Source organism: Tiliqua scincoides, chromosome 5 (assembly GCF_035046505.1).
Source record: "Tiliqua scincoides isolate rTilSci1 chromosome 5, rTilSci1.hap2, whole genome shotgun sequence".
Classification (NCBI taxonomy): Eukaryota; Metazoa; Chordata; class Lepidosauria; order Squamata; family Scincidae; genus Tiliqua; species Tiliqua scincoides.
In genome coordinates this window covers 29064989-29090820 of record NC_089825.1, presented here as the reverse complement: position 1 = coordinate 29090820, position 25832 = coordinate 29064989, and the positions used below count along the sequence as shown (strand labels likewise).

Genomic DNA, 25832 nt, shown 5'->3' with positions numbered 1-25832 from the left:
CTTAAATACCAGTCCCATGTTGACTTGGAATTGTGTTGATCATGGTTGCAAATTGCTTACAAGGAAATTTATGCTTTATGCTGTTTTAGCTCCAAACCAGATTTGAGCAGATGGTCTGAAAAAGTCTACAAATAGAACTCATTACATCCATTTGATCCAAAGGATGGACCAGTTGCTCAAATGAATACACAGGCAGCTCAATTCTAACTAAATTCCTGAGCAATATCACAGACTATGCAGTAACCCACAGGGGATTTTTGGTTGCTGGAGGTCTCCTTGTGGTAAGGGGACATTTTTACCTTACCTTTTGCTCTAGGGTAAGCCCCAGTAGCTGCTATGGGTTAGACCTGTGCCAGTGATATTACAGCTACAGGTCCGCTCAGACCAGTGTAGACAGATCAGGCCCAGGAAGGGCCATCTTTTTTTGGAGAAACAGAATAGTTCTTCCAGCATACTCCCAGACACTGGTGTAGCTAGAGGAGGGGCTGCGCACTAAGTATTGTAGAGAGCCTCCCTGCAGTGTGCAAGCGGCTCCTCCCCTCCCCTTTGGAGTCATGTGGGGGGGGGGAACTGAGGTGAATGGCTTGCAAGGGAAGGAGCCGCTTGCATGCTGCAGGGAGGCTCCCTACAAAACTCAGTGTGCCGCCCCCCTCTAGCTATGCCAGTGCTCCCAGACACATCAACCAACATGGATAAGGTACAAACTGCTGTTCTGCTGGTTTCTACACCCTTTTGTAGGAGCTTTCCATTACAATTCTAGATACACAATATCACTTTCATAATGTATGTGAAACTCTGCAGTACTCATAAGAACACAAATCAAGAGTTGTATACTCTATTACACCCAAATAGGATCTCATATAACAGGAGGTACATCTTGGTACTACAATATCCAAGACTGTAGTGATCACTGCTTAGGCAATAATCTGCATATCACAGTTCTCCGATATAGAATTGAGGGGTATTAGAGATAAAATATAGGTTGAGGAGCAACTGAGCTAAGGAGCATTCTAAAACATTTGGCCACCACAGTCTTTTTCATTATACCTATCTTTAGAGTAATGCGCACATACTTATGTTGTGAAACAAATTCCACTCTCAGACCAGGCCACTTTGTGTGCTGCCACAGCTATGCACCTCTATAAGATCAAATTCTGCAAGATTAGTTACAGTGCTGCCCAACCTTACCAATAATAAGGATTGGGTGTTGGATAGCAATCGCATTGTGTTGGAAACAAACAATGGCAAGGGTAAAAACATATTGCAAAAGAAGTTAGGAAAAAAAAAACCTCATTTTTCCAGAAAGGTATACTTCATTACACACAAAACTTTCCTGGTTTCTTTTATATAATGTTTTGGATTCAAACAGAAGGCAGGGCAAACAATGGCATGCCAAAAAGGCATTCAACAGAACAAAGGATGGCTCTGCTTTGAACATGACCTTGGAGGAGGGCCATAACTCAATGCACTGCCAAACTGCAGCAACTGTTACCCTGCACATGCCTGATCTTGTCTGATCTCGGAAGCTAAGCAGGGTCAGGTCTGGTTAGTACTTGGATGGGAGACCGCCTGGGAATACTGGGTGCTGTAGGCTTATACCATAGTCTTTCGAGACTGAAGGTTGCCAACTATTGCCATAGCTCAGTGGTAGTTACATTTCACATACAGAAGCTCCCACATTCAAGCCCCAGCATCTTTAGTTGTAGATTTTTCAGGTAGCAGGACTGGCAAGACCTTGGAAAATATGACCTTGCTACTATGCTATGTTATGTCTACTAAGTTCTTAAGTTCTTTACATGCGATTACTTTGAAAAATTCCATCTTGATCCCAAAAGGAGATACACTGCTGAAATTTTTTTTTAAAACCAATGGTATTACTTAAATCCTGCTTATAAGAAATGATCTGCCAATTTGAAGGAGTATATATGAGAACTCTTGCTTTTAGGAATTCTTTTAGACTTGGGATAAAATGAAACCCACCCAGTAATGACAAGAATGCTGTATGTTCTCCAACCTGAGAACTGGAACTTAAGAAACAAGTGTTGAGCATCTCTGTAATGTTGAATCAAGTGTAGGCTTGTAAGGGAACTTACCTGTTTTTGTAAAACACAGAGCCTGTGAAAACTCATTTATAGACTAGCTAATAATTATGGTTATTTTAATTTTTGCCAGCTTGTGACTGAACTTTTCCTGGTCTTCCCTTCCTTTCCCCTCAGAGAGACTACCAAGTGTCCCTGTGATGTTTCTAGGCTTCATTTGCACACAGATGAACACACATAAAAGGATTATTGGACATAAGACTGGCAAAAAATATTATAATATTTATTTTGATTCTGCCCCACTTAACACTGCACATTTGAGAGAAGGTCCTTTGAGGTTTCCTTAGACTGGTGCCTTGTCATTATCTGCTGTTTTTTAGAGACTACTAAACCTGAATTGTATCATTCCAAAACTATGAATACTGTCAAATATATTGCATGATTCTTTCCATTTGCTGAAAGGCACAAATCATTATCTGGTTCCATTGGTTTCCTTTTAGCCAAGGGTTAGCTATTTGGATCTAACAACTACCCAAGTAAGTTGTCCAAGCAACTACCACTTCTGGTATAGTATAATTTTCATAGATTATTTAGGAAATCACTCAAGTTATTTAATAAACAATCACTTTTCATTTACTATATTAAAAACACTGTCTAGTATCTCCTGTGATATCTTGTAAAACATGGCTGTAAAGAACCTGGCACACAAGGATACCATTTCCCCCAAAGACAGAACATTTAATCCGAGCTTTTATTCAACAGAAATACATGTACATTCTTAAACATTTAAAATGTTTAAATATTTAAATGACACACACACACAGATCTTTCAAACTTTATAAAATTAAAGGATTTCCTAAGAACAAAAAGATACACATCTGAACAATTTAACCAAATCAAATGTAAGCTACACTCGTTATTTACAAAGAACACTTAATGGACCTTGATTTTACAGAACTTCAGAAAAAAACACACCAAACATTTTCTTCTTCATTAAGAACTAGTCATATGTGCATCTCCACAGACTTAAATCCATTTGGACTTAACAGACTTTTGGTATCAATGGTCATCCTACCCCTCATTAGTCTGTTAAACTGAGGGTTTACTAGACTACATTTGTTACCATATCATGAAAGCATAACGAAATGATGCAAAAACCATTTACTGTATGCTTTCACATATCCATATTGCACATTTTCCCCCCCAAAAGACTTATAGGACACAGGTTAAACATACCTTTTCCTTTCTCTCCAACCACCTGCCCCTGGTCGAAAGAAAAGTAAACCTTGCATGTAACAAAAATAATTCATATTCACCACAGTGTATCATACTAGTAAGTGAAGCAATTTAGCTAGACTTTAGCTGCAATGCCAACTGACACATTCAGGCCTGAAATTAATATTTTGTTGCTGAACTTGAAAGGGTTGGATCTTTTCCTATAGCCAAACCCTACTAATCTTTAACTTTGACCCATATATGTTAAACATAAGTGGTGGTAAACCAATAAGAAAATATACAGACAAATACCCAGATTTCTCTCTCTAGCAGGCACAGAGGCTTACAATGGAAAGACTGATCAACATGGAAAATCAGGAACATATGTGAAGATGAAAGCAAAAAGCAACTAAAAAAAACAGCTGAGACCTCAGAACATGAATGAAAAAACTCAAAACTGGAGTCAGTAATAGGACAGTTATCTATGCTGTATTGTGGAGGTGTTGTACAAAATACTTGATGCTATGTGGAGGTGTTGTACAAAATACTTGATGCTACAGAATTTGGAGGCTGCTTTAATAAAACCAACTAATTTACTCACTATCATATAAATATTTACAAAATCAAAGTGCAAGCAAGACTAATGTAACATGCGATTCATCTCCATTTCAAAATTAAAGGAAAACTCTTATTTTAAAGCAGCTCAAACTGTAGACTATTTATTGTAACTAAATTACCAATTTTGGTGTAATTACTTCAAACTATTATGCCACAGACTAGAGGATGGAAAATGTTAATGTTTAGCCAGACATTATTCAGATAGCATGCCACAAAGAAGCAGTTACATAATACACAACATCTGTTCATTTTATTTCAAGTGATCAAGGTACACGTTTAAGTGGTTTAACAACTATGACTCGCACAACACTGAATTCTCCAGTGTAAAATCATACCAAAACCTTGTCAAATTGTCACTGAAATCATAGGAGAGCAACTGTCTGGGGATGTCATTACAGGTGTCTTGTACAGCTAGCAGATGTGGTGCAAGAGTGAAAGGTACATCACTGAGGAGTTCCAACATAGAAGAACTGCTTTCCACGTTCTTTTTTTCGGTTCCCACCTCAGCGCTTGCCTCAGTCAACTTGGATTTGTTTGTCTAAAGAAATAAGGGAAAAAGATCCTCAGTAGCAAAAATGATGCATTTCAGGATAATCACAGTGGCCTCTTCATGTCACACAATTATTGGGAATAATCTAAATTACAAACTGTCAATCCTGCTTTGATGAGACCTATGGCAAGCTAAGTCATAGACAGCATTTGTATAATACTTTCCAAGTGTGCAAATTATGACACACTGCTAATTCTCCATGATGAACATGATTCTTTAAAATGGATTATCTTAAGGTTCTCTTCACAACTACTCTGTAGGGTAGGTATTATCCCCATATTGCAAGTGGGGAGAAGGAGAGAGGCTGAGAGGGAATGACTTGTTTAATGCCATTTAGTGAGTTCACAGCAGAGGTAAGAGTCGAGTGGGAGGTTCCGAGAGGCCGGCAGTTCAGTCTTTTTGCTGTTATTCGAATTACTCTTTGCTTGTTATGCTTGCTAATGCTCGTTTCTGTGTTATCCCACTGATATGTGATAGTTAGAGGTGTTTGAAAACGGTGTTATTTACATTACACAAAAGTAAGCCCACTGTGTTTACTAAGGCTGTAAACATTGTGATACAGGGAATACTGGGTTTTTATTTACTTGGAAAAACACAGTATTCCCTCTAACACAGTGGTTACAGCCTTAGTGAACACAGTGAACTTACTTTTGTGTAAGGTAACTAACACCATTTTGAAACACCTCTAGCTATCACACACACACGCATACACAAACACAAACACCACATTTTGCAGTTGAAAGACTCCATACTATCCCCCACATAGTCCATTCATTGTGATTATCATATTGGGTTGGGCCAGGTACCAAAAAGAAACCCATACCAAATATGGGTTCTGAGTGGCCCTCGCAGGACAGCATGACCACAATTGTATGTACCAGATCAGACTAACTTAATCCAGCATGTTAGGGTTCTAGCATGCACACCATCCTAGTGCAAGCCTAAGGAATAATTCAAACCCCTGGAGTCTTGTTTGCTTGCTAAAATACATCCCTGGAAACATTTGTTTGCAGCTTAACTATTGCACAATAATAGGATATTGGGGATATTGGGAAGAGGAGTTTTCAGTTCACTACACTTTTTGAAAGAACTGGAAAGAGGGGAAGTACTGATAAGTTTATGTTCTTATTACCCGTGTTCAATTCTCTCTCTTTCAAGTGAATTGGATTCAGTAAATTTGAAGATAAACCACAGTCAGAAGTTAATCTTTTATGATCAAGTCACATCTTTCTCTCTGTATATGTGTGTGTATGTATATATGTGTGTACACATACACATGTGTACACACACACACTCTTTCTTCCCAATACATTTACATATACATGTATATGCATCCATCCATCCATCCATACGTGTGTGTGTGTGTATTCATATATCTATCTAACTAGATTCGGGGGTGAATTACAGACCCCTTCATATTACTTAGGCCTGGCTGGCTTTTTTCCCCTGTGCTACTGCCCGAGAGAGGCCTGTGGCCTACATGCCAACTTAGGCCGTGCCGGCCCTTTTTATTGCTCTACTGCATGAGTGAGCTCTGTGGCGTATAGACCAACTTAAACCTTTTAAAGTTAGTATGGCAATTGAGTTTTTAAATGTTAATAGGCAGATGATGATTCACAGTATTGTCCCCATCACAGGAAAATGGAGCCTGCCTGTTCTGAGGCTTTCAGAGACCTTTCTGAGGCCCGTGGAGGACATGTGCAGCCTCTACAGGCCTCAGAAAGGCCTCCAGAGGTCTGAGAAGAGCACTTCTGGTTTTCGCCCCAAAACTGGAAGTGCCCTTCTAGGACCTTCGGAGGCCATTTCGAGGCTTGTGAAGGCTGTGCACGGCCTCCACAGGCATCAGAACAGCTCCGGATGCATTCAGAGGAAGGGTCCGGTCATATCTGGAGCTGGGTGTACAGTCAATTTGGCGCGACTTCGTTTCATGAAAAATTTGGTATTCGCATAAGTTCAAGGAATGGAACCCTCATGAATAACAAGGGTACATCTGTAGTTTTGTCTAAAAATGTCCTTTCCCCTCAAAGGTGGGTAAAGCAATGTTGTTCAACAAAAGTGTTAGAAAATAATGTCATTAATGAAGTTATTGACTTACTGCAAAGAATCTAAGAGTGCAATCCTGAATCTAGCTCGGGCCAGCACAAGTCCCTTGCACCGGCCTAGAGGTGTCAGGAGTCAGGAGGCTGAATCTGGCACCACTGCACTGAGAGAGTGGCAAGTTCGTGCTGGTCATCTCTGGCTGGCATGGGGGTCTGGGGTGGGCGGAATGGGGTGTTCTAGGGTGGGTGGGCCGGCCCTGGGTTGGGATCCAGCACCTAAGTCAGATCCTAACCCCATTCCCGGGTGACCCAGCAAAGTGACCCACCAATTTAGGTGGCGCACATCCAACTAGCCCCATTGGGGTTGCTGCTGCATTACCAAGGGGGAAATTAATTTCCCTTGCCCTGGACTGATCTGCAACCAGCCTCAACCCTGTGCTGGATACAGCGCAGGCCAGCCAGCTGGCCTGTTCCAGAGTGAGTTAGGATCTGGCTGTTAAATATGTAGGTTGGTAATATAACATTACAAACTTATGGTTGTGCTGTGTTGTTATTTCTCTGGGCAACAGTACCAAGCATAAGCCACAGTGACATCTAATGCCCTGGCACCTCTTTCAATTCTTTGCTTTTGTGGGTTTGAGTATTGAAATAGTCTGGATGGGAAACTCAAGATCAAATAAAAGTTTCTGGCCAATTCTCTCTCTCTCTCTCTCTCTCTCTCTCTCTCTCACACACACACACACACACAGGCATGCCTATTTTATGTAAATATATTAGCTATCGGATTCCTAAGCCTCAAACCACCACATACCTAAAATCATACATATATAGCTTCTACATTTTAAGTCACTTCCCCACATTAGCTTCTACTGCACATTGCTTGTCAACTTGTAATTTCATTGTCTAGACTTGTTTGGTCATCCTTTTGCCTCCCACTAAAACGGAAAAAGGATACATATCTTATGTCTAATGTTACACTCTTCATTCACTCTGTTGCATTCTATCACATCTTTGTTGCACATACAAGAAAACAGAAAGGCAGTTGGATATACAGTGGTACCTCGCATAACGAATGCCCCGCGCAGCGAAAAACTCGCAGAACGAAAGCGTTTTGTGAAGTTTGGTAACTCGCACAACGAATTTTTATGACCTATGCTTTGCAAAACGAATTTTTGTTTTGTTTTGCTTTGGTTTGTCTTAAGGGGGGATCTTCATGACAGTTTATGATCCCTTTCACCCTAGTAAGGGGAGGATCTTCATGTCAGTTTATGATCCCGTCCACCCTAGTAAGGGGAGGATCTTCATGTCAGTTTATGATCCCGTCCACCCTAGTAAGGGGAGGATCTTCATGTCAGTTTATGATCCCGTCCACCCTAGTAAGGGGAGGATCTTCATGTCAGTTTATGTAAGTAAGTCCCATTGTGCTTGCTCCCAGGAAAGTGTGCACAGGATTACAGCCTTCAAACTCCCCACTCAGCATCCCCCCCATCGCTCATTCACCCTCTCACTGCCCCATTTCCGTCACGTTTCCCCCCATGATCACGGCAAAAGCAAGCAATTGAGTGCAGCTGCTCTGTCCTACCCAGCTTAGAGCACAACCCTGTGTGTGTCTCCTCAGAAGTAAGTCCCATTGTGCTTGCTCCCAGGAAAGTGTGCACAGGATTACAGCCTTCAAGCTCCCCACTCAGCATCCCCCCCCCCCGTTTTTGAAATCCTCTGTACAGTATGTATGCCTTTAAAGAGCACTTAATAAACACTTTGTAAAACAAATTTGACTTTGTTCTGACTTTTCTTGCCCATAGGAATGCATTGGGCAGGAGGTCTGGTCTAGAGGGTAGAGCCTCCGTCTGCCTGAAGATAACATCCACAAGGTCGCCAGTTCGAGGCCACTGGCACCGTGCGACCTTGGAGCAGCTGACAAGCTGAAGCCGAGCAATTCCATCTGCTCTGAGCGTGGGAGGATGGAGGCCAGAATGTGAAGCCAGATCGGAATGAAACACCTTGAATATAGTCGTTCTTGAAAGAAAGAACCTTCTCTGAAATTGTAAAAATCCCTATTTAATAAGGGATTTAATAAAGCCTGCCTATGTAAACCACCTTGAATAAAGTCTTGAATAAAGACCAAGAAAGGCGGTATATAAATACCTATTATTATAATATTATTAATTAAATTTCAATGCATTCCTATGGGAAAACGCGCTTCGCAAAACGAAAAACTCGCATAACAAAAGGACTTGCGGAACGGATTAATTTCGTTATGCGAGGCACCACTGTACTTCCTTCCAACCCTAGTGAAATTTCAGTTTGCTAAAACTAGCTGGAAGCAAAACAATGGAAAGTAGCAGGAAAAATAAAGCAAGAAGGCGTCCAATTGTCTTCCATTTACTCTTTCAGACTCAGCCTGTGTAGTCGACTACTTTTTTCTCCCCTAGAGTAGTGCTTCCCAATCTTCAGTGTTCTGCAATTCCCCCATGTGCTGCAATGTAGTGTGTGGCTTCTGGAAGTTACCACGATGATACAATTACCACTTACTTCTGGTTTCAGAGACTGCAATGGGAGCTACAAATGACGTATTTTTCCCAGCACATGAAAACTGCGCACAGGAGCTCAGCCCACAAGGCTGAGCCTCCTACTGCCACTTGTAGTTCCCATCATGGTTTTACTGCTGGCTTGCAGTGCCACAGGGTATTGCAACACACAGTTTGGGAACTCTGGAGTTTTGCATCCTCACCTCACTGCTATAAATTCAATACAAGTTGCCATGTGCATCACAAATAGCTACCCCTTCACTTCTTCCAAAATTAAAACAAATTTCCTTATTTTAACAGCTTAGAACACGAGAAGAGTCCCACTGGCTCAGGCCAAAGGCCCATCTCGTCCAGCTATCTGTATCTCACAGTGGCCCACCAAATGCTTCAGGGAGCACACAAGACAAGACACAACCTGTGTCCTGGTGCCCTCCCCTTCATCTGGCATTCTGAGGTAGCCTACCTCTAAAACCAGGAGCTTGCACATACCTACCATGACTTGAAAACCTTGATGAACTTTTCCTCCATAAATTTGTCCAATTCCCTCTTTAAGGCATCTAGGCAAGATGCCATCACTACTTCCTGTGGTAAGGAGTTCCACAGACTAATTACATGCTGGGTAAAGAAGTATTTTCTTTTGTTTGTCCTAACTCTCCCAACACTCAATTTTAGTGGATGTTCCCTGGTTCTGGTATTATGTGAGAGAGAAAAGAATGTCTATCCAGTCTAACATTTAGGTTCGCTGGATCAGATCAACAGAGTAAGCGATAAATACATATTTTGCATGCAGAAGGTCCCAGGTTCCACATGCCTGTGGACCCTTTCAAAGAATTCTAAAAGGTTTGTGAGGCAAAGACTTACCCTTACAGAAGCCATGCTGATTCTCTCTCAGCAAGGTTTGTTTATCTATGTGTTTTAGGATTCTATCTTTGATGAGGCATTCCACCATCTTACCTGAAACATATGTTAGGCTGACTGGCCTATAGTTTCCTGGGCCCCTTCTCCTTCCCTTTTTAAAGATCAGTGTGACATTTGCTATCCTCCAATCCTCTGGTACCGTGGCCATTTTAAGGGACAAGTTGCATATTTCAGTCAAGAGATCAGCTACTTCATTCTTCGGTTCTTCATTAATTACTCTTGGGTGGATGCCATTGGGGCCCAGTGACTTAATGATCTTTAATTTGTCAATTAGGTCTGAAACATCTTCTCTTTTCGCCTTTATCCGACTTCACACCTTGGTCAAGAGGAGCCGTTCGGAAAGCAGTATCTACCCAAGGTCTTCTGCCGTGAAGACAGATGCAAAGAATTCACTTAATTTCTCTGCCATCTCCAAGTCTCCTTTTATCTCCCCTTTCCACCCCCCCCTTACCATCCAGAGGGCCAACCACTTCTCTGGCAGGTTTCCTGCTTCTAACATATTTGCTTTTATTATTCACCTTAATGTTGCTGGCCATGTGTTCCTCATAGATTTTTTTGGCCTCCCCCATATCATCTTCTTACGTTTCTTTTGCCACAGTTTATGTTCCTGTGTACTCTCCTCATTAGGGCAAGACTTCCATTTATGAGAGGAAGTTTCCTTGCCTTTTACAGCCTCTCTAACTTTGTCCGTTAGCCATGTGGGCACCCCAGACCTACAAAAATGACACTGAAGTTTAGCTGAACTGTTGCTCGTTGCCAAATCTGCTGCCGTTCAAAGTAAAAATATCACTGGAACAGGCTTTTGCATGTTTGGGAACAGGGTCAAATATTTACCATTGAAGTACTCAATGCTGGAGAGTAGACCGGTGCATGAGAAAACAAACCAACAGAAAATAAGGGAGAAACAAGGAGATTAAAGCCAAGCAAGGAACCTCGCCTACACAACAGTACAAGGCTGTCTAAAAAGATGAAGTTCTACATGGAATAGCTTATTTATCAAGCTAGATTAACCTTTGCTTTCCAATGCTAGCAATTAAATAATAATTCTCTAGCTTTCTTTGCACAAAACATCAGTGACAAGAGCAAGGATAGTGTTGAAAGAGCTGGCATAACATCTTCAGTTGGCAGTTACTAAGTATGGAACCATGGGACAGCCTAATAGCACCTTATCAATGTTGTCAACTCACCAAGCTGGTTCTAAAATGTGTATCATAACAAAACTGTACTGCACCAAGTCAAGGTTATAAAAGTGGCTTCTGCTTCCATGCTTGTGTCTTTTAAGCCCATTATTCATGACAGCATGTATGGTGAAAGACATGCTGATTCTACAAAGAACTCTCCTTTATATATCCAACTGGCACTATTGCTGAAATGTGGTACATTCAAAATATATTACTTGCATGTTTCTTATATAAAACACTGCCCTATGCTATATAACTTTCAGCCAAAATGAAATCTGAATTCAAATAATCTAGAATAGTGTCTAAAAATTTAGATTTCAAATTAAGACACCACATATGTACAGTTTAAGACAGTAACATTACCATCAGCAGTAAAACAGCTGATCAAGAAGAGATCTGGTCACAGTTCATGGTCCATTGTCAAGTTGGGCTATATATCTGGGCAAATTAAAGGAACAGTAGACTTTAAGAAGCTATACTATGGGACAGTTGAGGAAAGATGAAACAGAACAAAGTTTCTCCTATGTGCCACTTGTGTTGCCTAGCTAACATTTTGAAGACTTGCAACAGCAGCAAATACTTGGGGAACTGAAGTTTAACTATATGTACAGACACTACAGTATTTTTAGCCATGATCCAGCACCCAGCTGAAATACTGAGAGTCTGCATGCAGAGACCACAGGGATCAGGTACACAATACCACTAGCTCTTTCATCCAGTCCCTGCCAGCCACACCTTAATGGAACCATGAACATGCTAGACATATTCCTGAATAGCAGGGTTCAGCTACATACAGCTAGTATGGCAATGGAGGATCTCCCCATATTCTCTTTTGGGTGTCCACACCTAGACATGCACTGCCACACAGGATTACTCTTTCTCAGGCAGTATGGAAGATCCAACTTGCTGATCCTTTACATGAGGAGCAGAACGACGACAAAGGATGTTGATTGACAAAGGTGAAAATAAGGATTGACCCATCAATAGATCCATCTTGCAGATTTGAAAGAAACTGAACCCATGGGATTGTACCCATTGGTGAGACAGCCTGCTTCGACTTTTGACAGCAGATTTGAATATCATTCACATGCAGCAAACTGTCAGTTCTTTGCCACCAAACAGGGCTGCCATTTGAATTGTCTGCTTAAATCCCCAAAGTGTTTTGGTCTGCTTCTGCTGAGCTGGGTGAGTAGAATGCCTCTCAGGTCCGAATAACCTTATTTTTATGCAGGATGTGAACAAGAACCGACCCCCCCCCCTCCTGCACCTGGAATAATCCCAAGAAAACTGAGAACAAGGATTGGGGAACATCAAACACAAGCAAAAGCTGAATGGACTTCCCAGTTGCATTACAATCCAGTTTCAAATTAAAAGTACATCTGTTTTGATCAATTCAACAACTGATTAATCATTTCAAAAGCGATAACATCTTAGCCCCAAATAAAGACAAAATACACAGATATAGTCACATACAGTATCTTATGTGATGCCTTTTTAATAAAAAATGAAAAACATTTACAATGCAAAATTTCAGAAACCAGAGATCAAGCAGTCCCTTAACACTTTTTCTTTTTCAGAAGTATAAGACACTCCCTAAATCATGAAGATGACTTCATGGCAGTGAAGAATGTACATTGCAGAACAAAGAATGTTCTGCATAAAGAGATAAACTTTTGCAGAAACTGTATTTGGATGGCTTCTTTTTATAACTGACAGGAAGCGCCAATGGTACCAATAAAATTTCTGACATCTGCTAAAGAAAAACACACCTGGCCATCAGTGCACAATGTGATGTCAAATGAGCAACCATGAGCTACTTTTACAAGACAGCAAAAGAAAAATACAAACCACAGGAGTTATTCCTACAACTACCTTCTTTGTTCATTGCATCAGTCAGTCCCCAGGGGCTCCAAAACAGACATTTGGTAAGCTTAATCAACGCTCATTCATAACCATGCCAACAGTCAGGCAATATTTTATGTAATACCTGAGAAGGTACATACAATACAATTTGTTCCTACAAGTTAAAAAACCCGTAATTCTCATATAGTTCTTAACTAGTCAGAGAATTAAACAAAAAGAAATTATAGCTATGGACAGACTTTCTGATGCTACACTTCCTATAAACTGTACCTGATTACAAGACTTGGCTACTTGTGCTCAATGCTAATAAATCCAAATTCTGTTTGGAATAAGTCAATGAAGTAAATTTGCAGAATTATTCCTGAAATTAAGGTTCTGATGAGAAAAAAAGAATTTGGATGTTTAGGCAAGGATTAGGATAACAAAGAGCAAAGCCATGAAGACTAGGCATAGAAAAACAGTAGGAGGAGGGCAAATAGTAGCAGACAAGAATATAGGCCAGAGATCCCCATGCTCAACAATTTAGTAAAGGAAAATCAGGGGATTCTATTCGCCCTCCTCCTATTGTTCTTCTATGCCTAGTCTACATGGCTTTGCTCTTTGCTACACAGAATTTGGAAAATCATCCGCACAAAATTGTTAATACAGGTTGAGCCTCGGTATCCGCGAGGGATGTGTTTTCAGACCCCCCACTGTTACAGAATTTTGCAGATACTCAAATCAACAAAATTCACCCCATTAACCCCTCCAAAGTCCTTTTGGAGCCCAGAAAGCGCACATCCGCCTGTAAGCTTCAGAATGGCCTGGAGAGGCAAAAAATGCCACTTTTGTTTCCTAAAGGAAACCAGGTTTTTTTTTTTGGCCTTTTAAGGCATTCTAAGGTCCAGGGAAGCACCTGGAATTCTTCCTCAGGTCTTAGAATGTCTTTAAAGAAAAAAAAAATCACTTCTAACTTCTCTTCAGAAACTGGAAGTGCCGTTTTTTCGCCTCTGGGCCATTCTGAAGCCCACAGAGGCAGTGGCAGACACACGCTGCCTCTCCAGGCTTCAGAAAGTCCTCCGGGGGAGGATGGGAGCGCAGTTCCAGTTCCCTTCAGAGGGCTCAGGTGGAGCTGAGTCTGGTTCAATGTGGGTCCAGTGGATATATAATCTGCAGATAAACAGGTTCCACTTGCAAAGTTTATAGCATTTGCCCATGTAAAAAAATCATTACATGTGTTGACCATACTGTGGGCTCACACACATTCCCAATCACTTCAGGCTCACAACTGCATGCACCACCAGTCCTTCCTGACATGGTGGAGGAAATAAGCAGCTTTGGCAACATACTTGATTGTTAACAAATGAAGGTATAAGCTCGTAGAAAGAGCAAATGGAGTTTGAGGCTTGTGCCACTATCACTAAAGTTAGTGGCTAAACCACTGCTTAATCATGGTTTGTTGCTACATCAAAGAATTTTTATCTTCTTTGTTTCACAAGAGTAATGATAGAGTTAGGCTCTAACTCAGTAAATTGCCAAAGCAATCCAGCAAGCCTCATGGCTGAGTGGTGCTTTGAACTTGGATCACCTTGTCAAAACTCAGACACCCCAGTGACTTACATCCGTTCCAATGCATTTGTTACATTTGTATTTGTACAACTAAAATGATATTATAACCAAAGCCATGTTAACTATAATTTAGAATCCCAATGTCTCATGATTTAACAGCAAATTCCAGAGTCAGTAGATAAGAGTTTGTTTGTTGTAACATATTCTTCTCCAAAGGATAATTTCAAGAAAAATCAGCTTTAAGAAAATTGACTTTACATATTACACTCTACAGAGAGAATGAGTCCTGTACTTCATTTCTTGATGTAACAGACATCATGTTATACCATTCAATTCTTTAAAATCCATTTTTGTTAAATGAGACCAGTCCAAAGAGAAAAGTCATAAGAATCTATATAAGCCACACACTTCGGCCAGTCTGCTAATTCTAAAACTGCAGTTTTTTGTTTAATTTCCTTGCCATTCATCCCTAACAGGCCTCATTTCTACTTCAGCAAACTGCAATGAGCTGCACATTACTAAAAAAGACAACTTTACTCCTTTGTTATTATAAATTACGACAGTGACAACCTTGTACACTTTCACCCCTGTTAGATGAGCAATACCATCACCATGGGTGCCTCTGAATTCAGGAAAATTACTGTGACCAAGGCTTCAGTACTCATAAGCATCAGCCATCCTTATAAGCAATAGAACAGAGACAAAGTCCACGGTGGAATTTGAAAGCTCCAACACTTTGTATATGAAGGTCACACTTGCGCATACAGAGGACATTTCCCAGGATACTACACACATTTAATATAATGGGATTATGTGGGGCAGGCTCCTGCACATTAAGCAAATATTTATATATTTGCAAGGGGACAAAGTTGGAAATGTTTAATAGCCTCCTGCAATATTTTGCAAAGAATTTCTTGACGTGTAAATACACAAAATATAACTTGGTGGTACTTATGCCTCCTTGTTTATTCATAACCACACAGGCATTCTTGCCTCCCATTTCAATGCAAAGCTTCCAACACAAACATTTATCAACTTTACAGTTTGTTCTTTGAAATACATAGACAAAGAAATAAAGATTTAACATGAGACAATGCCTGCGAATATTCCAGAAAAAGTGATCTATATCTCTTATGCTACTTCTATTCACCATAACACGTTGATACTTTATTATTTATGTTTGACCACCGCAAATATAAAATGCACCTAGCATCGTTCATTACCATCTCTTTAACGACTGAAACAGTTATGACCCCAATTTTGCATGTATAGGAAAGTGCTATATAACACTGCACTGTGTAAATGCATATATACTGTGCTAAAACACACACACACACACAAAAATCAAGAGTTGGTGTCAACCAAAGCTGAATGTGTTTACCTTACACAAGCCTCAAGACTTTTACAATTACCACCTCAGACCTGACATTTTCAGGATGCTGAATTATGTCCTCCAAAGCAGTTTCTTAGCATATGCAATCTTGCTGATGAGTACAAGTCACTCTAAGTAATACACCTAGCTGTTTGGGTTTCCCACTCCCATAAAGATATCCAGAGTTCATGAATCTAGCACATTCATTAGAGAATCCTTTCAGAAAAATACCACATGCATTGCTAATCCTGACAAACAATTTTTCATTCATGTGTTTCCATGGGAGCATTCCAAAAGCACCAAAATGAGTCAGCCATTAGATTGAAACTGGTCTTCAGAGACAGGGACTTCAATGATCAACTAGTTCTTTCACTCCTGCTGTTCATCATCTTAATTTTTTTCTGCAGAAGAACACCAAATAAGTAAAATGATGGTAGGCAGAGAGATGCAGTGGTAGCTATTGCTTAAAATGCCATTTAAAGATAATGGTAGAGAGGTATAAACACAGTAGCAGGAGTTTGAGCAGCACCAGTAGATAACATCACATCTGTTTGTCTGAACCACACTGCAGGGTAGTTCAGGTTTTGCCTAATGTTACGCACACAGCAGTGGTTCATGCTATCCATAGATAACTGTAATTCACTTCAGGGTTCTGATTTCTAAACTTTCTCTTTTTATGACAATATTCTGAATTAAATATGTTAAAGCATTAATATATTAATAGAAAATCCTCTCTTTCACACAAAGGTTAAAGAGTTTAAAGCAAACATTTGTCATGCCACAATTATCAGGTTGAGCTACATGTAGCCCCATTTAAAGTGCCATCTCCCCAACAGTACTGCAAGAACTACAGCTCAGCTGTTACTCTGTGGCCCAAGCTGCTGTAGTGCTGCTAGATGCATCACAAGGCTCACTCTCAAAGCCTCCTTATCCGCTGGATGGCTTAGGACACTGATTTTTTTTTTTTTTTTGCCATGGACAAACATGGCATGACATGAGGTTATAACATGAGGTTATAAGAACATTTTCTGACCTGTGAAATGTGTTCATACCCGGGCCCAGTAATGCAAAGTGAAGTTTTATCTTTAGATTCATTTCTTTCTTCATTAACCGTGTTCCCTAGAAGATTATAATACAAGAAATGTGTTAATTTTTTAATTATGGCATTCCTACAATGTAAAAATTGATAAATTTTTCAATTGTTTAATAATTAAATGTAATGCTGAAAGCAGTAGGCATTGAAATATGCTTAAGAAACATAGTTCAAGAGAAGTGAGTCATTGTATTCCATATGCTCCACACCACTGAATTTTAAACCAGCTTCTGTTTAATTTATCCCTGACAATGTCATCCATATTGCAGATTCTATGTTAAAAATCTACTTTATTCTTAATGGAAACCTTTTCAAAACTCGTTAAAAAATGAAAACTTGTTTATAAAAGCCCAGGCATTATTCAACAAAAGTCATGTTATGCCACATTTTATCAAGAAGCAGCAGCAAAGTATGTGTTTGCACAATTTCACACAACTGATATTTTACATTCTAATGAAAGCACTTTTCAAGTAATGAGAAATTTACTGACAGGATAGGTCAAGCATTTGTAATATTTTACAGTTTGTTGTATTAAGCTGTATTTCTGAGTAAACTTATCAACTGAAGCAGCATAGGTTTAGGCACTCCAAACTTCTAAAAACACCATGCTGATTCCAATGCTGGACCAAATTTCTTTTCAGCTGTTGGGCTTCAGTTCTTACTATATACTGTCGATGCCATCCTTCAGAATGAAGTCTCAAATTACAGGTCATATGGGAAAAAGAAGTCAGAAGACAAACGTATTCATAATAGTAATCAACTACAGGTCCAACCTTGTTATACACAGATTTTTTTATACACAGATTTGACTCAATACAAATGGCCCCTGCAAATGAGAAGGAATGTGCTGATTCCTGGAGAAGGGGAAAAATGCATTCCTTTAAAATCACAGTTTAAAAAACTGCTTTTTATTGTTGTAGAGAGACAGTAATGCAAGTGATTACAGGTATAACCTAATTATCCACAGATTTTTCTATCTCAATGTGATGAGAAGTACCCTTTAAATTAAAGGAAAACAGTTCTTTAACAATAGCCTCATTAATGCTAGAGAGGGCAGCTGGCTGACAATCCATCAATCATTTTCTTTCCAGCTTCACTCCTCCCTTCCCCCTAATCACATGAAAGAAGGCTTAATGGCACTGATTATCACCTTCTCCATTCTTTCCCCATTGCTGGGGTTCCTGGTGAAGGGAGGGATTGCTGCCTCCTAGTGAAGCCTAAGCGCCTGGAGAGAGACTGATTGCCTCGGTGTGCATTTCAAAAGGTCAGCAAGGCTGTTTTTAAATCACTGGAGCAAAGGAACTTTGTTCTTTAAATTGATTTGCTTTATTGCATTTTTTGCCATTCACATAAGTCCTGGGAATGGAACCCTCGTGAATAATAAGACTCAACCTGTAATGTATTTTTTAATGCCACACTTGTGACACTCGTTAGTGTCATTCTTATTTGAGCCTTCTCACACCATCTGAAAACAAAGTAATGTAGAGACCATTTCTCTTGGAAAACAGAAGACATGAATCCCCAAGCTCATCCTTACAGTAGTCTTATCTTGAGTACAAACACTTGAGCACACGGAACACAGCTAAGATGGCACTGACATCCACAGCTAAGATGGCTAGAACATATTTTGTCTTTTCCATCTGGTATGACAAAAGCAATCCAGATGATGATGTGCAGGAGACTGAAGTACACAGGCCATTATCAAAGAATGTGTCACGGTGAACCCCCTGGAAGGAAGTAAGAGTAGTTTGTTTTCCTGACAAGGGCAACTACAACAGACAATGAACTGCTTGGCCACTCCTGGACTTGTTTGTAAGCAGGGGCAAGTCAATAAAAAGAAGAAAAGGAGGTAGGAATGAGGACATATTAGCCCAATAGAAGGGACCATGGGAAGGCAAAAAAGTCAAAAAATGAATTGCCCAATGACCCCTGCCCCCAACTGACAGGAAATGAATAGGAAAAGCAACACCACAGCTTCTATTGCACTGACTGAAAGGGGAGGGGGAAGCAACAATTCATCTCTTCTTTCTACCCAACCAAAAAAATTAACTGGGACATTTTGCAAGGCAATTTCCAGAAGTTTTCTCTAGTCCTCTTGTTTCATTTCTACATGGAAACAAGTTCACTAAAATGCACAAGGTGAGCAGATTCAGAAAACCAGTGTTAAACAGAGTCTGTTCTTTTTCCCCTATCAACCAGCTGCTTCTGAACATATTTTCAGGCTTATTCTACAGGCTCAAATAGGAATTTCTAATGCACAACTCACACAAAACATTGTATCAGCAGCAATACTTCAGAGAACTCCCAGGCCAAGAGACTGAAACAAGAGTCTCTCTCCAAACTAAAGCCAAGTAACCCGGGCTGCCTTAATTATATCAAAGTATTTTTCTCACTTGAATCTTCTAATTCAGTAGGAGGGAGGGACACAGACACACAAAGTAGTCCATACTATTCTGTAAAGTTATAAAAGTTGTATTTTTACTTTTGGACCAACACCCTCATGAATAAGAAAAATAAAGCAATAATTAAAAAGAGTTGATCTTCCAGTTCTATCACAAGAATTCTAGGAAGTTCAATTCACAGTGCTTCCACTGAGATAGCACTGCTTTTAGGAGTACAGTGAAGCAAAGGTCAATGGTTGCAAACAAGTTAAAATTTCAAAATTATTTGCTAATCTAGCTTCCCCCCCCCCCGCCAACACAACAGGAAATAAAACAAGAAATATGAATTAGAGGAAAATGTGTAAGGGTGAATGCCATCTTGAAATTTATTTCAAGAAAATTATATGCTGTTGCTTTTTAAATAAACTTATCAGTCTATTTCCTAATGTAAATCAATTTAGTAATAAAAGTTATGCTACATATTCTTTTGTAACACCCCAAAGTTAGTGATGCTCCAGCTTTTTTCCAGTTGCAAATTTTTGCGGCTGTTAACATAAGAACAGCCCCACTGGATCAGGCCATAGGCCCGTCTAGTCCAGCTTCCTGTATCTCACATTGGCCTACCAAATGCCCCAGGGAGCACACCAGATAACAAGGGACCTCATCCTGGTGCCCTCCCTTGCATCCGGCATTCTGACATAGCCCATTTCTAAAATCAGGAGGTTGTACATACACATCATGGCTTGTAACCTGTTATTGTTACATTCAATACCAAGTCTGTTTGTCAACATCCTTTAAATAACCCAATCTAGTTTATTTTTAAAACTAAGCTAGCACCTGGCACCAACTAAAGTAGGTATACAGACTATGCAACTGTACAGAGAGAACTACAGTATGATGGCAGACTAATTCAGCACAACAGTTGTGCATACATGAAGAATGCGGAGTTCACAAGAGAACATCAAAAGGCAATGTTCAATACAAATGAGCCATAACTTCTAAATACAAATCAAGACCATGAAAGAGTTAAAATAACAAATGGTTTTGCAGGAAGTGTTGTCTGGTAAAGCAAAAGGATTTCATTTTTATCATACTGATAGTAAGTTCAGAGACATAACCGTCTCCCTTAAAAGCCTCAGCTGTCAACCTATGCTTACTTCCTTTCATAAAGGATACACAGCACTGTCGATTTAATTAGCAAACTTTGGGAAATGCAAGTTCCAACACACCATGTACAGATACATATACCCACAGGCTGAGAGAAATACAGGACTCTCATGGTGGCAGACATACAATCTGCTGTCTCTGCTTGCCTTGCAAGTTCACTCACTGAGTTGCAAGTCAAGCTGCATGGCTCCTTCCTGCAGGGGAAACACCTGTAGGGCTAAGCTAGTCTTAAAGCACACCCACATGCATCACTCTAGGACTTACAGGACTCTTAAAATCAGGTGACAGCATGTATATACATTTATTACAGAGTTTTATATCAAGACTTTTTCTTGTAATAAAGCAGCAAACAAGGCGATCAAGCAAAACAACTTGGAAGCTAAAATTATAGACAAGTCCAAGGAAAAACTACGATCTACCAGTCAGAAAAGCAGCAAGGACAAATGCCTTCTTAAGAGACAGCACCCAAGAGGACTGTTGAAACCACCTGCCAAAAATCAGGGTGAGACAGACTCTCTTCGGAGGAGTGTTTCAAAGTCTTGGTGCCACCGCACAAAAGATCCTGCCTCGCATAAATAGCATTGTACTTCTGAGAGCAAAGGGACCTGGAAGAGGGCCTCAGAGCTTGAGCAAGTTTGCACAGACAATTCTGGAGATAAACTGGTCCTACTGTGCTTAGGGGCTTTAAAGGTTAAGATTAATACTTTGAACTGAACACATGGAGCTGCCTGGATATCCCTGCCCAGGAAAGATCAAGAACATGGGAGAGATGATTTTGATTCAAATTCAGATTCCTATGTGGACTTAATAAATCCTGGTGATGTCTTTCCTACCCCACTGCTTCAGATCACACATATAACTGGAATATTGCTAGTCTAATTCATATGGATTTCTGCAATTGCAATTTTAAATCATTCTGAACACCAGCCCGATAGATTACAGAAAATGATACATTTAACAATTCATGAATTATATCTATTTTCCTTAATCCTTATGATATTACAATTCCATCTACCTTAATTTTGCCATGAGATATCAACGTGATACACTTGTTCTCTCTCTCTGTCATAAACATGGTAAAACAACCTCTATTTTGCAGTAGAAAAATACTACTATGGATTATTTTCTTACAAGCTCTCTATTCTGCCATCTGAAATTGTTTTAAATTCACTTGGGTGACATTAAAGACTAGTTCACTTTTCAGAAGTTTTTTTTCTATTTTAATTTTACTTTCATGTACATGTTGAATTATGCTACAGCTGCCTCACTACTGACCACTTCTCTCATGAAAAACTATACCAGAGGATTGTGAAGGTCTTGATGAAAAAGCAAAATGTTAATGTGAGGCAAGCTAAACTGGGTGCAGCTGCTCCATTTCCCTGAACAGCCACCTCTTCTCCATTCAGCTGTGAAGAATGGCACTGAGTGTAAATTGTTCTCCACCAATAGGTTTCACAGTAAAAACAAACCACACTCTTTTCAATTTTTGAAAACCATTTATATTAAAAAGGCAACCAATATATATATGGAAAACATGTTAAGTTCTGCTGGTTAGGTCTTTAGTTTCATAATAGATCTCCCAGTATGCTTGCAAAAACACATCCATGCAAAAATTTGTAGTAATTTACCAGATGCATTAGGTATAAATTTCATTCTCTAACATCAAGCAAAAATACTGTTCACCAGCATTATGTGAACAGACCAGTTAAGTGCGACAAAATTAAGGTCTCTTCTCCCCCCCCAAATAGGCAAAGATCTAAAGCATTTACCCTCATATAATCCATAATTTAAAATAGTGCTACTCAATTACAAGTAGTAATGGAAACATCTCCCATAGTAAGAAATGAGATTTCCATAGGAAATGCCAGAAGCATACTGCAACCATTTGATAAATTAGAAACATTTTTTTGGACATCTGTATTGGGGACATTGTGACCAACACGCCACTAAAATAAACTAGCAAGCTTTTATTAGCTTAAAAATTAGTTTTCCAAAAGGCTGACTTAAGCAAACCATACAGTGTAGATACAGGCATGCCTCCTTATTCAGGCATGTCCGCTTATTCTGTTCTGGAACCCTCCACAGATAGCTGAGACAGTGGATGTGGCTGAATGCCCATCCTCACAGTCCCAGGGGGCTGCCCCCCTCCAAAGGCGAGAGGATGCCCGCACTGGGGGCCCCCGGACCCGATCCGTGGATACAGGCCCCCCTGTATTCTTCACCAGTACTAATTTTATCAAATTAAAATATCTGTAAACAACCAAAATGAATTCAGTTAACTTTAACAACAAAATTAAGTCATGGTCTTTTGGGACCAAATTAATGAAACTATGCCCGTATGTGTTACCTCTCCTGCATGCCAAGATTAAATTCTTTTCTGTTTCACCAAAAATGGACAAATATGGAGGGGTGCTTTTTTTAAAAGGCACATAAGCCTTTGTAAAACTCAGCACACTGGTTCAGTCAAAGATAGTACCTGGGGTGTTAAGTGAGGTTTTAAATGCATAAAACTTCTTGGAATTTTTTTAAATTCTCATCATGCCTCATAGGCCCAAGACAGGCTATAATACAAATCTCAAGATAAAACTAAGTAAAAATGATCCAGTTGTACTTCTAGGAGCGTGAAGCTGATCAATAGGCCAGGAGCAGACAGACTTCAAACTTAGGGGATCTAATGTTTTCTTTACTAGGATCCCCAAGGTCCACCAATCTGAACTAAGTAAAAATAATAGCTTAAGGTACAGAATCAATTAGAGCCATGAGCCATACATAATACAACTGGCATATACAAGTAAAGTCACAACATTTCTTTTTATAAACTAAGTGGTGGTTCTATCTCTTGTCAACATGTTAAAATAAAACAAACTGAACAGCTAGAGTGATACTGTGTTCCACCTTATGCAAAAGACAAGTCTTTGTTTCTTGTCTCACTTGACTGCAGGAGATCGTCATAAAACTCCATTCAGGAGATTTTTATCATCCTCTCCCCAACCTCCTTTAGCCTCTTCTTGTTATAAGGAAGATGTGGATCTAAAATTCAAACACAGGGTACCTCCAAGCACATGCTTAGCCAAAAAATTTGTTTTCAGTATCAGAAGTGAGCTCATGAGATATTCACACATAAATCTACTTCTTGTTTGCCCCAACCCTTCTTTGTTTCAACAGTCTGACTTAGAAAAAAGGCCTTTTGTATTACCTGATACAGTCTAATGAAAGCCATAAGCCAAACACAAACAAATTAAAAGTTAAACAGTGCAAATCATTAGGAAGTTTAATAGGGAAAATGTTTAAATTTTTACAAAAATCCATTTTGCCCTCTCTCAGTCTCAAGCTGGTCTCTGAAACTGCAAACAGAGACAGGCTGTAAATCAGTCTCAATGAAAGTTTCTTAGCAAACTGTCAAGAACATCAGATAAGGTTCGAACGCTTCATGGAAAAGGGAGTGAAACAGACTCCCAGCTTCTTCCCTGCTATGAAAACACATGGAAAAAGAACATCTTTGGATTTTTAAACAATATTCTATTAGTTTCCTTAAATCAAAAAGGAAAACAAAAACAGTTTTGCCATTTTAAATGAATACTGAGAGACACCAGAGCATCATAGAAGTGCCAGATAAATTACTAAATTAGCATGCTTGCATGCCAATAGTTCTTTAATGCCTCAATAATTATAGAGATTGTTTTTTTAAGTGTAACCAATATATAAATTAGCTATTAGAGTAAAGCTTAATTGCCTGATGTTACTGAAAGTTAAATAGTATAGAAATACAGAGAATAGTAAAAGCAATTAAATTTGACTATTAAAAAGGCTTACAGCCACAAGTTTGAAAATTGTAATTCAGATGCAACCTTGGCAGAAGTAATCTGTCTTGCAGACAGCTCACAGATATGGAATATAGGAGCTGTATTCCTGTAACCTTGAGGAGGCATATGTCTGGCAAAGTTAATTAAGAGAGTCTAACAAGGAGACTCTAAGAAAAGTTACTCTTCACAAGATAAGAACTCTGTATATCTCTGTAGACTCAAAGTGATCGATTTAGATACTTTTAATTGGAACTCAGAGACAGATTTACAACTTCAAGTGAGATTAGATACAACACACAGGGAACTAGGGAGGAGGCAGGAAGCAGCAAGTACCTGCAGCAATTAATTGGGAAAACTTATCTCTTGGCACCAAGAGGTGAAACCTAAAGGTTATACACAGATTAGAAGCATTTTTAATGAAGGAAAACTAGCAACATTAGATAAGACAGTTGACAGCCTTGGCAAAGACAGTAAATCTGTTGCTAATTAAAATAGAGTCTTCCAAGATACAGACACCCGCAGAAACAACTGGACAGGAACAAGGTAATAAAGCCCCTAATTAAGCCAAAACATAACAAGAGCCTCTGTTTGAACTGAAAGCTGACAGGAGGGGCTAGATTTAATTGAAATAAAGAGAAAGGTCTCTTAAAATCCTTATTTACAATAAGAAGTTAGTTTGTCTTGTATTAAATATAAAATTATACCACTATACACCACAAACAGAGAATCACACATAGAATAAAGGGAAAACCAAAAAGCTTAAACAGAGGTTGGCAGAAAGCCTACAGAGTTTGATGAGACCAGACAGAAAGGAATTTGGAAAGATAACGCTGATAACTCTGTCAGAGTCAGAAATAAACACAAGACATACTAAAGGCCAATAAATGAGTAAACGGTGCCATCTAGTGGTTGTTGGAAACAACGTTTTCTATAATGTCTCAAATGTACATTTTGCCTTTTTTTGAGTTTGTAACTTGAAGCTAACCAATCAAATGCTTGTAGAGTTATCTGTGACCAACCCTAAGAAAGCCCCCATTTCTGATGTCACACACCAGCCAATGAGAAATGTAAGACTCCTCAGACAAAGGAGCCAGAATCAAATAAAAGGGAGAGGCACACAGAGAAAAATCGCTTTTTCTCTGAGAGCTCTGACAGTTCCCACATAGCTCTCATTGCTCTCTTCATTTTGGACAGGAGTCCCTGAGAAGCCCGTTGCTGGCAACGAAATAAAGCTTGCAGATGATCACTCTTGCCTACTGAGTTTGCTTTTGAACTTTGCTCTTGACCTTGCAACATTACCTATTGTTAAATAACTGTAATTTATAAACCCTGGACTTTGTCAGCTCACCGGGGGGCGGGTCGGAGCGGTCTCTGGTTAAAGGGGTTTCAGACTCACCCAGCAACAGGTCCCTGGGGTAAGGTTGAGTGGCCTCAGGTCTCAAGGGGGGGGTTCAACGCACCCTGGTCCCCCTCTTTGGTTGCAGAGGTGTCCTCTGGGTCACAGGCATGCAGTCTCT

The 25832-nt window shown here is 39.7% G+C and overlaps 1 protein-coding gene and 1 pseudogene across 1 annotated transcript in view; one reads left to right on the top strand and one right to left on the bottom strand.

Moving 5' to 3' along the window:
- Positions 1-1474: 1474 nt before the first annotated feature.
- LOC136654571 (5S ribosomal RNA) lies at positions 1475-1594 on the top strand (annotated as a pseudogene).
- A 747-nt stretch (positions 1595-2341) lies between these two features.
- UMAD1 (UBAP1-MVB12-associated (UMA) domain containing 1) overlaps positions 2342-25832 on the bottom strand; it is a 43847-nt gene continuing 20356 nt past the window's right edge. The window contains exons 4-5 of the mRNA XM_066628809.1: positions 16905-16990; positions 2342-4410 (exon numbers count right to left, since the gene is read on the bottom strand). Of these exons, the coding sequence (XP_066484906.1) occupies positions 4165-4410; positions 16905-16990 (332 nt within the window). The 3' untranslated portion in view covers positions 2342-4164. The remainder of the gene's footprint in view (positions 4411-16904; positions 16991-25832) is intronic.